The 13,877-nt window shown below is 56.4% G+C and overlaps 1 protein-coding gene across 1 annotated transcript in view; it reads left to right on the plus strand.

The window, feature by feature from the left end:
* The first annotated feature begins 2,371 nt into the window (after nucleotides 1-2,371).
* Nucleotides 2,372-13,877, plus strand: part of DNAH9 (dynein axonemal heavy chain 9) — a 137,106-nt gene continuing 125,600 nt past the window's right edge. Inside the window, exons 1-13 of the mRNA XM_066200303.1 lie at nucleotides 2,372-2,430; nucleotides 3,054-3,212; nucleotides 4,422-4,552; nucleotides 6,236-6,447; nucleotides 6,630-6,863; nucleotides 7,370-7,537; nucleotides 8,272-8,388; nucleotides 9,386-9,536; nucleotides 10,317-10,431; nucleotides 11,349-11,417; nucleotides 11,931-12,057; nucleotides 12,580-12,835; nucleotides 13,230-13,471. Of these exons, the coding sequence (XP_066056400.1) occupies nucleotides 4,477-4,552; nucleotides 6,236-6,447; nucleotides 6,630-6,863; nucleotides 7,370-7,537; nucleotides 8,272-8,388; nucleotides 9,386-9,536; nucleotides 10,317-10,431; nucleotides 11,349-11,417; nucleotides 11,931-12,057; nucleotides 12,580-12,835; nucleotides 13,230-13,471 (1,767 nt within the window). The 5' untranslated portion in view covers nucleotides 2,372-2,430; nucleotides 3,054-3,212; nucleotides 4,422-4,476. The remainder of the gene's footprint in view (nucleotides 2,431-3,053; nucleotides 3,213-4,421; nucleotides 4,553-6,235; nucleotides 6,448-6,629; nucleotides 6,864-7,369; nucleotides 7,538-8,271; nucleotides 8,389-9,385; nucleotides 9,537-10,316; nucleotides 10,432-11,348; nucleotides 11,418-11,930; nucleotides 12,058-12,579; nucleotides 12,836-13,229; nucleotides 13,472-13,877) is intronic.

The following is a 13,877-nucleotide window of genomic DNA, read 5'->3' on the forward strand; positions in this document are numbered from 1 at the left end:
GGAAAACACTGAACTGCTTCTCACAGAGGGTGTTAATAGAATGGAAATTCAGAGGCGGTAGCAGCCCACAGCAGCCAAGTTCCAGCTTCGGGTGGTTGAGGCGGGTACGCCGGTGTCGGGAAGGGAGTGAGGGTTCCACGTGGGGGCTGCCTGTGCCCCACGTGGAAAAATTCCCGCGCAGCGAGCCGGGCTGGGGGAATTGCTTCTGGGGCTGCACAGCGCTGCCGGGATGAGAGAAACGAGCAGGAGCAACAGCAGGGAGGCGGCAGCGCTGGGACCGCCCTCGCATCCCGGCGGGACACGGGAGCGGCTCCCGGGAGTCCCCCGGGCAACGGCGGCTGCTGCGGCAAACACTGAGCGCCGGCGGGCGGATGGAGGGCCGGGGGGATGCCGGGCCGGAGCCCCCGGAGGAGCCCGGGGAGCGGGAGCGGGGCGCGGCGCGGCTGGCGCGGGGCGCGGCGCGGGCCCTGGCCGTGCCCCCGGAGCGCTGGCGGCGCTGGGCGGCCGGAGCGGCCGAGCCGGCGCTCGGCGATTTCGTGCGGGGAGCGGCGGGGCCGGCGCTGCTCGCCTGGAGGGGCCCGGCCGGGGAGCTGGGGCTGCGCCCCGGGCCGCCCCCGCCGCCCCCCAGCGCTACCAAAGCGCTTTTCTTCCTCCGGCGGCCCGGAGCCGGCGCCGGCGAGCTGCTGTGCGGGGATCTGCCCGCCGAGCCACTGCCGCACTTCGCCGCGCTGGTGGAGGAGGTAAGCGGGGAAAGGCGGCGCTGCGTCTGCAGAGCCCAGGGAAACCTGAATCCTGAGCCGCGTGGGTTCGGGGCGTCTCACGGTGGGCTCCGGGGGGGATGATCCACCTCACACAGTCACAGGATGTGTTCCCGAGAAGGAGAAGTTGTGCTCGTCCCGTCCTTGGAAGTGTCCAAGGCCAGGCTGGACGGAGCTTGGAGCAACCCTGGGATAGTGGAAGGTGTCCCTGCCCGTGGCAGGGCGTGGGATGAGATGAACTTCCAGGTTCCTTCCAATCCAAACCATTCTGTGGTTCTAGGATAGCTGGTGCTGCATGGCACATCTCAGGCACGTCTGGTCCAAGCCCCCGCTCAACCAGGCCACCCACAGCAGTTGCCCAGGACCACGTCCAGGTGACTTTTCAGTCTCCCTGCAGACTGAGACTCCACAGCCTCCCTGGGCTGCCTGTGCTCAGTCACCCCCACCAGCAAAGGGTTTTTCCTGATGTTCAGGAGAGCCTCCTGTATTGGAGTGCCCAGTTACCTCAGCTGGGCTGATGTTTTCCCAAAGGGATCTTCAAGAAGTTCCATCTGGGGCCCAGTTGTGATTTGAACAATCCCAAAAAAATACAGATAGCTGATGTGTCTGGTTATGGCATTTCTCTCATTAGCAGTCCGTGTGATTTCAGTAATGGAGACAAAGCCTGCTACTAACGCAGATGAAGCTGTTGAAGGTGAACTCTGTGTGCCCTGGGGTTGTTCCCCCTTCCCGTGGCTCCCAGGACATGGTGGTTGTTGCTGCTGGTCCTCTTTGGTCGTGGTGCAGAGTTTTCAGCACCCTGGAGTGGCACCCTGGTTGTTCCTTTTCGATGCTGTGTCTGTTTGTAGCTGGTTTTATACCTTTATCCTCCCCCAAGTCTGGCCACATTAAGGTTGCTCATCACCAGGGGCAACCTGGCTCTGGTCCCAGAGGAGGGTGACAGACACAGCCAGAAGCAGCTCAGGCCCAGAGTCCCCGGCTGCTGGGTCAGTGCAGACCCTGGAACTTCCTTTGATAAAGACAGGAGCCATATTTAGAGGTGAAATAGCCCAGGCCGTGGCTATGCTGGAGGTGCCGGAGGTACCAGAGGACCTTCCCTCTGCCTGTGGAGGGTGGCTGTGCAGGGACAGCCCCTCTGGCCTGTTCAGCATCACCTGCAGGGAACTGCCTGGGACAGGTGTGATGAGGGGCTCCAGGCTTGCCCAAGCCTGGTGGCCAGTCCATCCACAGGACTTTTTGTCACAGAATCATCAGGCCACAGCATGTTTTGTGTTGGAATGGACCTAAACCCATCCCACCCTCTGCCACGGGCAGGGACAACTTCCACTATCCCAGGTTGCTCCAAGCCGCGGTGTCCAACCTGGCCTTGGACACTTCCAGCCCCACCCTCACAGGGAACAAGTTCTTCCTAAATCAAACCTGAATCTACCCTCCTTCAGCTCCTCTCCATTGCTCTCCCCCGACTCCTGCTGTAGGTGCTCTTGCCCATCCTCACCAACAGGAAGAACCATCAGGGCTGGCCGCGAGTGGTGTCACAAGACATCATCCGTCACGTCCACAGCCTCAAAAGTGCTGTCTTCAAGGTTGTTGGCCAAGTGAAGGGCAAGACCTTGCTGCCTCTTCCAGCTGGCTCGGAGGGAATCGAGAACATTGATCCTAAGAGTGAGAAATTGTGAGTGCCAGCCCTTGCTCTCCACTGGGTTTTCTGCTGCTGCTGCGTGTGCTGCAGCTTTTGGGGATCCTCCCTGTCAGGCATTCTTGCTCCCTGTCCTCTGCTGCTCATCAGACTGCCAAGGAGGGGCGTTTTGCTCTCTCTAGTTCATGGGCTCTGTCTTTGGGGTCTGTGCAATGATACAAGCAGGAAAAGCTCAGGAAGTGGGAGGGGATGTGGGCGTGCAGAGGAGCAATGGACTGCTTGGGTCACTGAGGGAAAGCTCCAGATTCTGCAGTCAGCTTGCTCCAAGCCCTGTCCAGCCTGGCCTTGGACACTTCCAGGGATTCAGGGGCAGCCACAGCTTCTCAGGGCACCCTGTGCCGGGGGCTAACCACCCTCAGAGGGAGCAATTCCTTCCTAATATCTAATTTACACCTACTCTCTTTCAGTTTAAAACCGTTCCTCCTTATCTTGTCTCTAACTACCCTTGGAAATAGTCTCCCGTATGGATTTGATTGTTTTGTGGTTTTGAAACATGAACCTGGGCTGTAAAATCCAGCTGCCCATCGAGGTAGATCCAGCTGAGCAACACACAAGGACAGGTGGGAAGCCAAGTGACCCTGGTGCTCTGTTTCCTGCAGCTCGGGGCTGATCAGTAAATCCCTTGTGCATGCCACCGAGTCAGCCATCATTGACTGGAGCCGGCAGATCCAGAGGGTGCTGAAGAAAGAGTCCTCAGAGCCTCTCCTGCAGGGCGCCAACCCCAGCCCGAAGGTGGAACTGGAGTTCTGGAAGAGCAGGTGCTGGGGGAAGCTGCTGCTGCTGGTTTGGGTGGACGGGGGGAGCCAAGAGCAGCTGCCAGAGGTCGTGTAGAGACCTGAACCCAAAAACGTTGCTCCCAGACGTAAAATAATGATGATCTCTGAGTGGCTGCAGGTGGCTGGGCAGTTGGCTCGCTTTGGCTTGGCCCCACCACAGTTCAGGGCTACACCTGGAGGGAATTTTGTTGGAAATTCTGTTTCCATCGCTGTTCACAAGGAGCCAGCCCCAGAGCAGAGCCGATGGGCACCCTCCACGCTGTCAGCTGGCTGCTGGTGGTGCCAGAGGGGGGTTAGATGAGCCAGGGAGTGGAATTTCACCTGCCCTTTGTGCTGTGTTGGCTCCGGGTGACTGGAGACAGAGCCCTGGCCCTGCAGAGCTGTCAGCACTGCTGCAGAAACACCCCCTGGCTCCTTTGGGCACAGCAGAGCTGCTCTCACCTGAACCTGGCACCAGCTGTGCCCTGTAGGGCTGCTCCCATTTCCTACCACCACTGGGCTCAGACCTTGTGTAACTGCAGAAAATCCTGAGTTGTGAGGTTTTTTTTATTTTCTTTTCTTTGTGTTAGAGCCGAGATTAACACACAGGAGTCGCAGTTTCGTGTTTGGACTCAGTGTTTGTTAATTCTTATCCATAGCACAGTCTCATGGGTCGTGAGCTCTAAATAACAAAGTAGAAAATTGAGGTGTCTCTAACTTTTTCTAAGGTTATTTAAGCATAAACTATCCAATAGTGAGCTGACACCTCTATTATTTATACTTTTAACCCAATGATTGACCACACAAGGTCCACAGTGTGGACCTCTTTCACCCAATTAGAAAAAACCACCCAAAACCAAGAAGAAGGTGTAAAAGAAGGACTTAGACAGCGCCTTAAATCCTCCATATTGCCCCATATATATTGCTATATACTAAAACCCCAAATTCTAAGTGTTTCACCCTGTGAGACCTCACAATCCTATTCAAACTCCACACCCACAACCCCAGTGCTGTCACTCAATTTTCGCAGCCTGTTCCACGGCCTCAGGACAAACGTAGTGTTTGCTTGAGGGTCAGTGTCTTTTAGCACAGACAGCCCGACGTTCTCAGCCTGCAGGGTTCCAGCACTGAGTCACGCCCAGGGCACAGAGGGGTTTGGGGCACGGCTGGTGCTGCCCCGGCTGGGCTGGTAACGTGTCCTGGCTGCTGCAGGTGTGCTGACCTGGAGGGAATTCACAGCCAGCTGACATCCAGGAGGGTCAGCAACATGCTGGAGGTGCTGGAGAGAGCGCAGAGCATCTACGTCCCAGCCTTCCAAAACCTGCTCGTGGATGTGGAGGCAGGTGAGACACTGGGGCAGCTTTAGCCTGGTGCTGACTTCTGTCCTCTCTTCACAGCCTGGGGTGCCAGTGTCCTGTGCTGTCCCTGCTGGGGGGACAGGGTGGCTCTGTGGGAGGGAGATGCTGACAGTGGGAGTTTCTTCTCCCTTAGCCTCGAGCTTTGGAGCTGGGGCTGCCCCTGGATCCCTGGAAGTGTCCAAGGTCAGGTTGGACAGGGCTTGGAGCACCCTGGGACAGTGGAAAGTGTGACAAGATGTGCTTTAAGGCCTCTTCTAGCCCAAACCATTCCATGGTTCTATGATTAGATGCTGACTCTCTTAATGTCGGTCCACAGGTTTAGTTGCACACTGGTGTCCTGGCTTTATTAAAATTAATTAATTAAATTAGAATTAGTTCATTATTAACTCAGAGGTAGTTGTTCAAGGTCCAACCACACAGCTGCACAAAGCTAAGCTGAAGATTTCACCCAGATTTCACTCATTTCTGGTCTGCTGCAGCCAGGGCAGGTGGGGCTGTGCTGCCCTCTGCCCATGGGGCTGCCAGAGCCAAAGCCTGGCTCAGCTGAGCTCAGGCCCAGCCTGAGGGGATCCTGCAGCCCGTGCAGAGCTGTGGTTTTGGTGCTGCCAGGCACTGCTTGGCTGTCGTGGCCTCAGCCTCTGCCCAGAGCCCTGTCCCCACTCCCTGTCCCCACTCCCTGTCCCTCGCCATCGGGTCAGGCCATTTGCTGTGCTGGTTAAGCTGTAGGTGAGCAGGGGTCAGGGTGATTTCTGTCCAGCACACGCAGGGGAGCAGGGGTCAGGGTGATTTCTGTCCAGCACACGCAGGGGAGCAGGGGTCAGGGTGATTTCTGTCCAGCACACACAGGGGAGCAGGGGTCAGGGTGATTTCTGTCCAGCACACGCAGGGGAGCAGGGGTCAGGGTGATTTCTGTCCAGCACACGCAGGGGAGCAGGGGTCAGGGTGATTTCTGTCCAGCACACACAGGGGAGCAGGGGTCAGGGTGATTTCTGTCCAGCACACGTGGGTGAGCAGGGGTCAGGGTGATTTCTGTCCAGCACACGTGGGGGAGCAGGGGTCAGGGTGATTTCTGTCCAGCACACATGGGGGAGCAGGGGTCAGGGTGATTTCTGTCCAGCACACGCAGGGGAGCAGGGGTCAGGGTGATTTCTGTCCAGCACATGCAGGGGAGCAGGGGTCAGGGTGATTTCTGTCCAGCACACGTGGGTGAGCAGGGGTCAGGGTGATTTCTGTCCAGCACACGCAGGGGAGCAGGGGTCAGGGTGATTTCTGTCCAGCACACGCAGGGGAGCAGGGGTCAGGGTGATTTCTGTCCAGCACACGTGGGGGAGCAGGGGTCAGGGTGATTTCTGTCCAGCACACGTGGGTGAGCAGGGGTCAGGGTGATTTCTGTCCAGCACACGTGGGTGAGCAGGGGTCAGGGTGATTTCTGTCCAGCACACGTGGGGGAGCAGGGGTCAGGGTGTTTTCTGTCCAGCACACGTGGGGGAGCAGGGGTCAGGGTGATTTCTGTCCAGCACATGCAGGGGAGCAGGGGTCAGGGTGATTTCTGTCCAGCACATGTATGTGAGTGCACTGAGCTCACCAGGACTGTCTGTTCCCCTTGGTGCCAGCACCCAGCTCGTGACCGCTCCAGCCCAATGGATCTCACCCCTTCTCCTCCCACAGCTCTGAGTGAAGCTCAGGACATTGACCTGCACCTGACCCCCCTCCAGCAGCCCCTGAAGGACATAGAGGCTGTTGAGTTCAGCCAGGTGAAGCCTCTCCTGGTCCCTCTGCTGCACGTGGTCTGCTGGATCTGGGTCACCTCCAGGCACTACAGCGTGCCCCTGCGGATCGTGGTGCTGCTCCAGGAAATCTGCAACCTTCTCATTCAGCAGGTGTGTTTCTGTGTCTGCCACAGGAAGGGTTTTATCAAAACCTCTTCTCCCTTTCTTTCCCCTGTCCTTCCTTGGCAGAGGGATTCTGAACTCGAGAGGAAGGGTCGGAGCTGTTCCGTGCAGGGAGTCACCCGTGCTGTGACAGCAGAAATGACACCTCTGGTGTGATTTGGCTCTTCCAGGCCACGGTGTACCTATCCCCCGAAGACCTTCTGAAAGGAGAGATGGAGGAGAGCCTGGGCAAGGTGCAGACAGTGTTTGACATCCTGAATTCCTTCAAAGGGGCGTTTGAGGAGAGACGGGAAAACCTGCACGTGTACTACGGGCCCGGCCAGGAAGTGAGGAGGTGGGAGTTCCACAGCAGGCTGGTGTTTGCACGGCTGGACAGCTTCCTGCACAGGCTGCAGGTGGTGAAGGTGAGACTCTGGAGCTGGCAGGTGTTGCAGCCATCGAGGAACTCCATAGCCATGAACTCCCTTGCTGGAATCTTCCCTCCTCGGTGTCAGGGGATGGGGCCACTCTCTGTGCTGGGGCCTGTTCCCAGCTCTGGGGTCAGGTGGGCACTGTACAAGCTGCTTTTGCCTGTCCAAGGCAAGGTCTGGGTTTCTTTTCTCCTTTTCTCGTTCTCTGCACTGGAACAGAAGTTTTAGTGGTTTAACCACACCGTGTAACTCTGCTCATTCCTTAGGGAGCTGTGTTGAAAGCCACAGTGGATGGCATCTGTTTTAAAACTACCCGTAATCATAGAATCACTGAATGGTTTGGCTTGGAAGGAACCTTAAATATCATCTTGACGCCAGCCTGAGCGTCCTCGCTGCGCCTGGGAGGTCCTTTGGCCCAGGAGCAAACCCGGCTCTGTGCTGTGCTGGCTGTTGTCACCTGCTGGTGGCTGAAGCTGTGTGCGCCTCCTCTGGCTCTGCAGGGTCTCCTGACCACGGCCCTGGACCTGACAGAGCTGGAGAAGATCGAGCTTGGGGGCATGAGAGGGAAGGCCCTGGGCCAGCAGGTGCTGCAGATGTTTGAGGAGTTCCAGGAGGCGTTCCAGGTGTTCTCAGAGCGAACCTACGACTGCCTGGACCTGGCCAACGTGGTAGGTGGGACCAGCCTGGGGGAATGCCAGCAGCACATTCCCGGTTTCCAGAGAGCAGCAGAGCCCTGGCTCCTCCTTCCCAGCTCCTTCCTCCCTCTGCTGTGGTCTGATGGTCCCTGGAGGGAGCAGGGAGCTGCTGGCCTTTTCTGCAGACACTTGGGAGCTCTTGCAGCTCCTTATCTCAGAATCACACAACGAACCAGGCTGGAAAAGACCTCTGAGATTATCAAGTCCAGGCTGTGACCTAACACCGTATCAACTAAACCACGGCACTGAGTGCCACCTCCTTTTTTTGTAAACACGTCCAGGGACAGTGACTCCAGCACCTCCCTGAGCAGATGATTCCAGTGCCCAATCGCTCAGTGAAGAATTTTTTCCAGATGTCTAACCTAAAATTCCCCTGGCACAGCTTAAGTCTAGCATCCCTTGCTGGTTCAGTGAGTGCTTCTGTGGGTTTTTGGGGTGGTGGTGTGGTCTTCAGGGCAGGAGGGTGTGGAAATATCCTGTCCTGCCTCCAGGCTCAAGTTAGCACTTGTTGGACTGTGGGTCCATCCTTGGGGGCCATGAGCTCAGCCATGGGGTGGGACAGAAATGCCCTTGACTCTGTGGAGGGTGGCCAGAGGAGAGTTTCAATTCCTGGTGAAGAAGAGGAAATACCTCTGGGCTGGGAGGTGACAGGCCACCTCCCCCAGTGCCTTCTCACAGCTCGGGACTTGCTGCTCCCCTTCCCACAGGAGTTTGAGCAGGACGCCTTGGACTTCCAGCAGAAGGTGGAGGACATTGAGCGCCGGCTGGGCACGGTGTTCAGCCAGGCCTTCAGCGACGCCCCGGGCCTGGAGCACATCTTCAAGGTTTGTCTGTCCCCTGCCTTCCCTCTCCCTGAGCCCCACAGAGAGGCCGGGCAGTGCTGGAGCTGCAGGCAGTGGGGCTGGGACGGTGGGGCAGTGGCACTGTTGCGTTGAGCCCTGGAGCCGGGAGCGTCCCTGCTCCGCAGCTCACGGCGCAAACACAAGAGGCCTTTGCTCAGTTTGGGGGAGAGCAGCCAAAGAAATGACTCAAATCAGGCTCTTGGATGGCAGGAGTTTCACTGGGTGCCCTGGGAGGTGGAGGGAAGGCTGCTCTGAGTTCCAAAGCCAGGCTGGACAGGGCTTGGAGCATCCTGCTCTAGTGGGAGGTGTTCCTGCCCGTGGCAGGGGGTGGGATGAGCTGGCCTTTAAGGTCCCTTCCAACCCAAAACCATCCTGTGGCTCTCTGGTTTCCCGGTGAGAAATGCTGTTAGAACCAGGTTATCGTTGTTAATGTCAATTTGTTAACACGTGGATGAATTTCAACTCTGAAAGTGGAGGTTTTCTAGAAATGAGGTGGCTTTGTTTACCAGTGAATCCATCCTGCGGAGAAAGTAAATGGTATTTTCTGAAAAAAGAAAATCAGTATAATTGTAAAAAAGACGGTAGAAAATGCTAAGGGATAGCATTTATCTTTGAGTTGTTGTGGTGGGTTTTTTTTTTTTTTAAATAGCAAATTGAAGAATGACAGTTAGAATATAGTGCACCCACAGAGAAGGTCTGAGCATTTCTGCAACAAAGACATTCTCTGTGATACGGTTCAGTGGTGGGATTCAGTCAAAGGTGACCTTGGAGCTCTTTTCAAACCTTAATGATTCCACGAAAGGCAGGAATTACTTGGGAAAACAGGGGGAAAACGTTCCCTTTGACAAAGTGCCCATCAGTGCAGACCTTTGAGCTCCTGAGGAAGACAAAGCCCCTGCATCAGCGAGAAAACTCCCAGTGGGATTTAGTGCACGAGTGTGACTTTTTTTTTCCCCCTCCCATTTCTTCCCCTGCACAGCTGCTGGCCATGTTCCAGAACCTTCTGCAGCGCCCTGTGCTGGCTGCAGTTGCTGCTGACAAGGTCCCCGTGCTGCTCAGCATGTTCAGCTCTGCCCTGGACCAGGCCAGGCTCACCTACAGCAGGCACACCCAGCCGGGGCTGCAGCTCGGTGCGTGCCACGTCAGGAGGAAAACTGATTTTCACCAGGAAACTGGATTTGGGCTGATTTAAGGGGGAAATCAATTTGCTTTTGCTGAGCAAACCAGAACTTGCCAGATTGCAAAGGCTTTCAGCTTCTGTAGTTCCCAGTGGAAAGGGAAGTGCCTGGGAATGCTCATTAAATCAATGTCCTTGTTTTAAATGTGCATGAGCTGTGGCTGGGATTGAAGGCACGGGCTGAGCTCTTCCCTTGGAATGCTGTAAATGCAAGGGGGAGGTGGGAATTCAGGCTTCCATCAGCCTTTTCCAGGTTTATTACTTCCTGGGAATGCTGGCACAGAAAGGAATAGGTGAACTCCTGTCAGGTTATGAGGATTAGTGTGTCTTCTTAGCCTCAGGAAGAATGTTCTGGAGCCAGGCGAGTTCCAGGAGAGGCCAGTGCAGGTTAACAGGGGGAATGGGGAGGTTCATGGAGCATCTGCTGTGACTTTGGGGAGTGTTGTTCTTGTGCCTCTGAGATGGGATGGTCACCACCAGCTCCCAGCCAGAAATCCCTTCCTCAGTGTCCGTGGGAAGCAGAGAATTCCCCCCAGTCTGCTCCCAGCACGTGCCAGGCTTCTCCTCCGGTCCCTTATTCCAGATCCCGAGGGGGATTTGTAGGTCCCAGCCCCACACGGTGTGACAAAGGTGGGATTTCAGGGAAGAAGCCTGGAAAGCAGGGCAGCTCTGTGGGGCTGAGCTGCTGTGGGGTGGCAGGGCCGATGAAATGCTGCTCCCTGTGCCCTGCCAGGGTTCCCTCCCCTGCACAAGAACGTCCCTCCCGTGGCCGGAGCGCTGGGCTGGGCACAGGAGCTGAGGGCCAGGATCCAGCGGCCCTTGGAGCACTTGAGGCACATCCCGTGGCTGTGAGTGTCTGCTCCAGATAAGTTGCTTCGTGACCATCTCTAGTCAATCTTTAGATGTTCTTGCTGTGTTGAACGCTATCCAGCGGCTGAAGCAGCCCTTAGTGAACGGGTGAGAAGTGAGTGCCCTGGAGCATTTCACTCCCCTGCCCTCTTTATTTTTTTATGGAAGCTCTTTGATTGGGTTGGTTGTGGGGTGATTGAGAGGCACAGTGGGATGGGAGATAGGCTGGTCAGCTTTTAACATAGCCCTAGGTTGCAGTTTAAATAGGTATGGCAACCTTTCCCACTCAGCAGGGTCTCCAGGACCTCCCTGGGAGCAGCCCAGCTCTTGGGTATTGGCAGAAGAAAACTTTCTCAGCGTTAAACAAAGGAACAATCACCCAGGAGCAAGAAGACAAACTTTTACCCCTCTGTTTAGAGCAGTTAAGGACAAGTCCTTCAGCAGGGGGGTGTGAGGCTCTTTCCCATGTGCAGCTCCAGAGGGAGAAAGGATTGGAAAGGAAAAAGGAAGATATGTATGTATATAGATATATATAATGTATTATATATTGTTATCTACACAATATGTTATTGCATAATTTTTTTCTATGCATTATATAAACAGTCATACACAGAGCTGTGACCTGCACTGAGTGAGGCACAACTGTGACAGAAAACCCTTTAAGGGTAAAATATTTTAAAATGATGTTTGGTGACTGATTTTCCCAGCAGCCCTGGGCCCTTCTCCTATCCCAGCTGCCAATCCCCATTTTACAGCATGGAAACACCAGAGAGGGAGCACAGGGAGCTTTGTGAGAGGATCTGGGGTGGAATCCAAGCAGGCTGTGCCTCTGCAGACTGTGGGGGACCTTGGGAAGGGGGAAATGCAGACCTCAGCCCCCAGGACCGAGGGTGACCCCTGTCTGTTGTGCTGCCAGGAGCTTGGACTCTGCCCGTGGAAGAAGGGTGATGCAGAAATATGAAGAGATGATCCAGCTGCTCGACAGGTACAGGGGGCTCAGGCAGGGAAACGTTCTCCTCCCCTAAGGCACCCTCCAGAACATTTGGCAGCCCAGGCCTTGGGAATGTCCCTTTCTAAGCCCGAGGGAATTTCCTGCTGGGAGAGGAGGGGGGTGCCTGTCCCTGGGCACCAGAGGTTTGCTGGGATGGCTTCAGATGAGGATCCTGCAGGGGAGGAACAGGGGCTCTGAACCTGGCAGGAACATCAGAACGAGCTGCTGCAGGATGGAGGAGCTGCTCTGCTGGAAAGGCTGGGCTGGGAGAAGTCTCTGTTCTCCTGTGCCTGCTCACTGGCTGTGTCTGCAGTGGCTGAGAGAGCTGTGCCCTCCTGGCTTGAAGCTGCCACTGTGTTTTGGGTGTTTACCTTGGAAGCGCTGTTGTTTGTGCAGAGGGCATGGGTGGGTTTTGAATGTTCCTTCGCGTCCTTCAGTCCTCAGAGTGGACTTGGCTTCCACTCAGTGACAGCTGCATTCTCTGTGCATGTTTCTCTTTCCTGGCAGGTATCAGGAAAAGCTGTATTCAGACTGGTCCCAGACAGTCTCAGAGAAATCCCAGTACAACCTCACTCAGCCTCTCCTCCGGCGAGACCCACAGACCAAACTGATCACGGTCAATTTTGATCCCCAGGTAAGAGCGATGCCTTGGGGAGGCTGAGCTGGAACAGAGACTGCACAGAGCTAAGAGAATAGAGATTTATTAAAAGGTCTTTAGGACACACCTTGGGCAGGACAAGAGCCTGGCCAGGGCTACACCCGAGGTGGACCCAAAACGGTCACAAAATGGACAAACGGTCACCAGGTCTCACACTTTGATTAGTTTTGGTCCATTTGCGTATTGGGGTTCTTGCAGGAGCAGTATTGCTGAGCCTGGTGATGTGGCTTCATCTGAGAGGGATGGCTCAGAGGACCAGAGGTGATGGTGGCCTTTAGAGGCTGGTTGGTACTTAACAGAGCTGGGAAGAAATCCAGAGTCAGAGACCAACGGGACACAGGTGGAACGGACCAGGAGCTGTCCGGGCCCTTCCCAGCTTGCTGCTCCGGGAACAAACCAGCAGGAAGCCCCTGTGGTGCTCAGGATGGATTGGAGGGAAGGCCAGGAGCTGGGGGGGCTGTGCTGTGCTGTGCTCAGCTCTGTGCCTTCCTTCCCCAGCTGGTGTCGGTGCTGAGGGAGGTGAGCTACCTGCAGGGCAGCGGGGCAGGAGCCATCCCCCCGGCGGCAGCTGAGCTCTATTCCTGCAAGGAACCCTTCCAGCAGCTGGTGGCCAGCCTGGAGCTGATGGGGAGCAGCTACAACAAGGTCCTGAGGACGGTGCTGGAGGTGGAATATCCTCTGGTGCGGGGGCAGCTGCAGGACATCGACTTGAAGCTGAGGGAGGCCGAAGAAACGCTGACCTGGAAGATGGAGGGTGAGCTGTGTGACACTGGGTCTCCTCAGTCTCTGCTCCCAGTGGCAGTTCCCAGCAGGACAGGGCACCCTCTGGCATGTCCAGCACTGGGGAGGTGAGGAGCAGCTCCTGGCTTGCCTGCTCCTTTCCTCATCCCCTTGATCTGCTGGGGCTGGGGACGGGATCCTGCTCCCCTCAGGTGTAGCCCAGGCTCTGGGGAGGAGAGGCTCTGGGGGTCCCTGCTGTGGCTTGTTGGGGTAGGAGGGAGGTAGAGGTGGCTCTGCTGCTCGAGGAGAGAATCTCTTACCTTAAGGATGAGAAAGAAATCCATGAGACCATGGGGAAAAGGTCTGAAGGAGGGAACACCAGAGCCTGGCCCAGCAGCTCTGATGATCAATCACCTCGTTTTGCCCAGGAGTCTGGGATCGCATCTCCGGGGTGATGGGCGACGTCTGTGACCTGGAGCAGAGGGTGCAGAAAGCCAAGGACAACGTCGAGGAGATCCAGAACATCGTGCACTCCTGGGGGTCGCCCATATTCGAGAGGAGGGATTCCAAGAGGGACTCAGTGCTGAGCCTGGAGGAGTGCCAGGAGCGCCTGGAACGGCGCTACGGCCTCGTCAGGGACTCTGGGCAGAGGATCCACTCTCTGGTGAAGGTGAGCGGGCACCGTCAGGGCTGGGAGGCTCCTCAGAGGCTCCGTGGTGTCCCTGCAGCACTGAAAACGTCCAGAGCTGCTTCGCCTTAAATGAACTCCCCGAACCCATTTGAAAAGCTGACCCGGTGTTAATTGGTGTTGTCTCTGAGGGGTGAGCTGGGGTAGGGGTGTGGGGCTGGCTCCCAGCCCGGGGCAGCACCGGCAGCAGCTGCAGCCCAGGGAAGGGTCTGGCTCCAACCCCGGCTGCTGGAGAGCCACTAGAGGGGAGTGGTGCATCGGGTTTGGGATCCTGCTCCGAGGAAAAATCCCCTGCGAGGTGTTTCCCTGAGAACAGAGGCTGGGGCTGACCCTTTGGTTTCAGGCTTGATGTCCCTCTGTGGAGCAGGAGGTGATGCTGACCGCCCAG

This window comes from Chamaea fasciata, unplaced genomic scaffold (assembly GCF_029207755.1).
Source record: "Chamaea fasciata isolate MVZ Bird 193981 ecotype frontalis unplaced genomic scaffold, bChaFas1.0.hap1 SCAF_19, whole genome shotgun sequence".
NCBI classification, from domain to species: domain Eukaryota; kingdom Metazoa; phylum Chordata; class Aves; order Passeriformes; family Sylviidae; genus Chamaea; species Chamaea fasciata.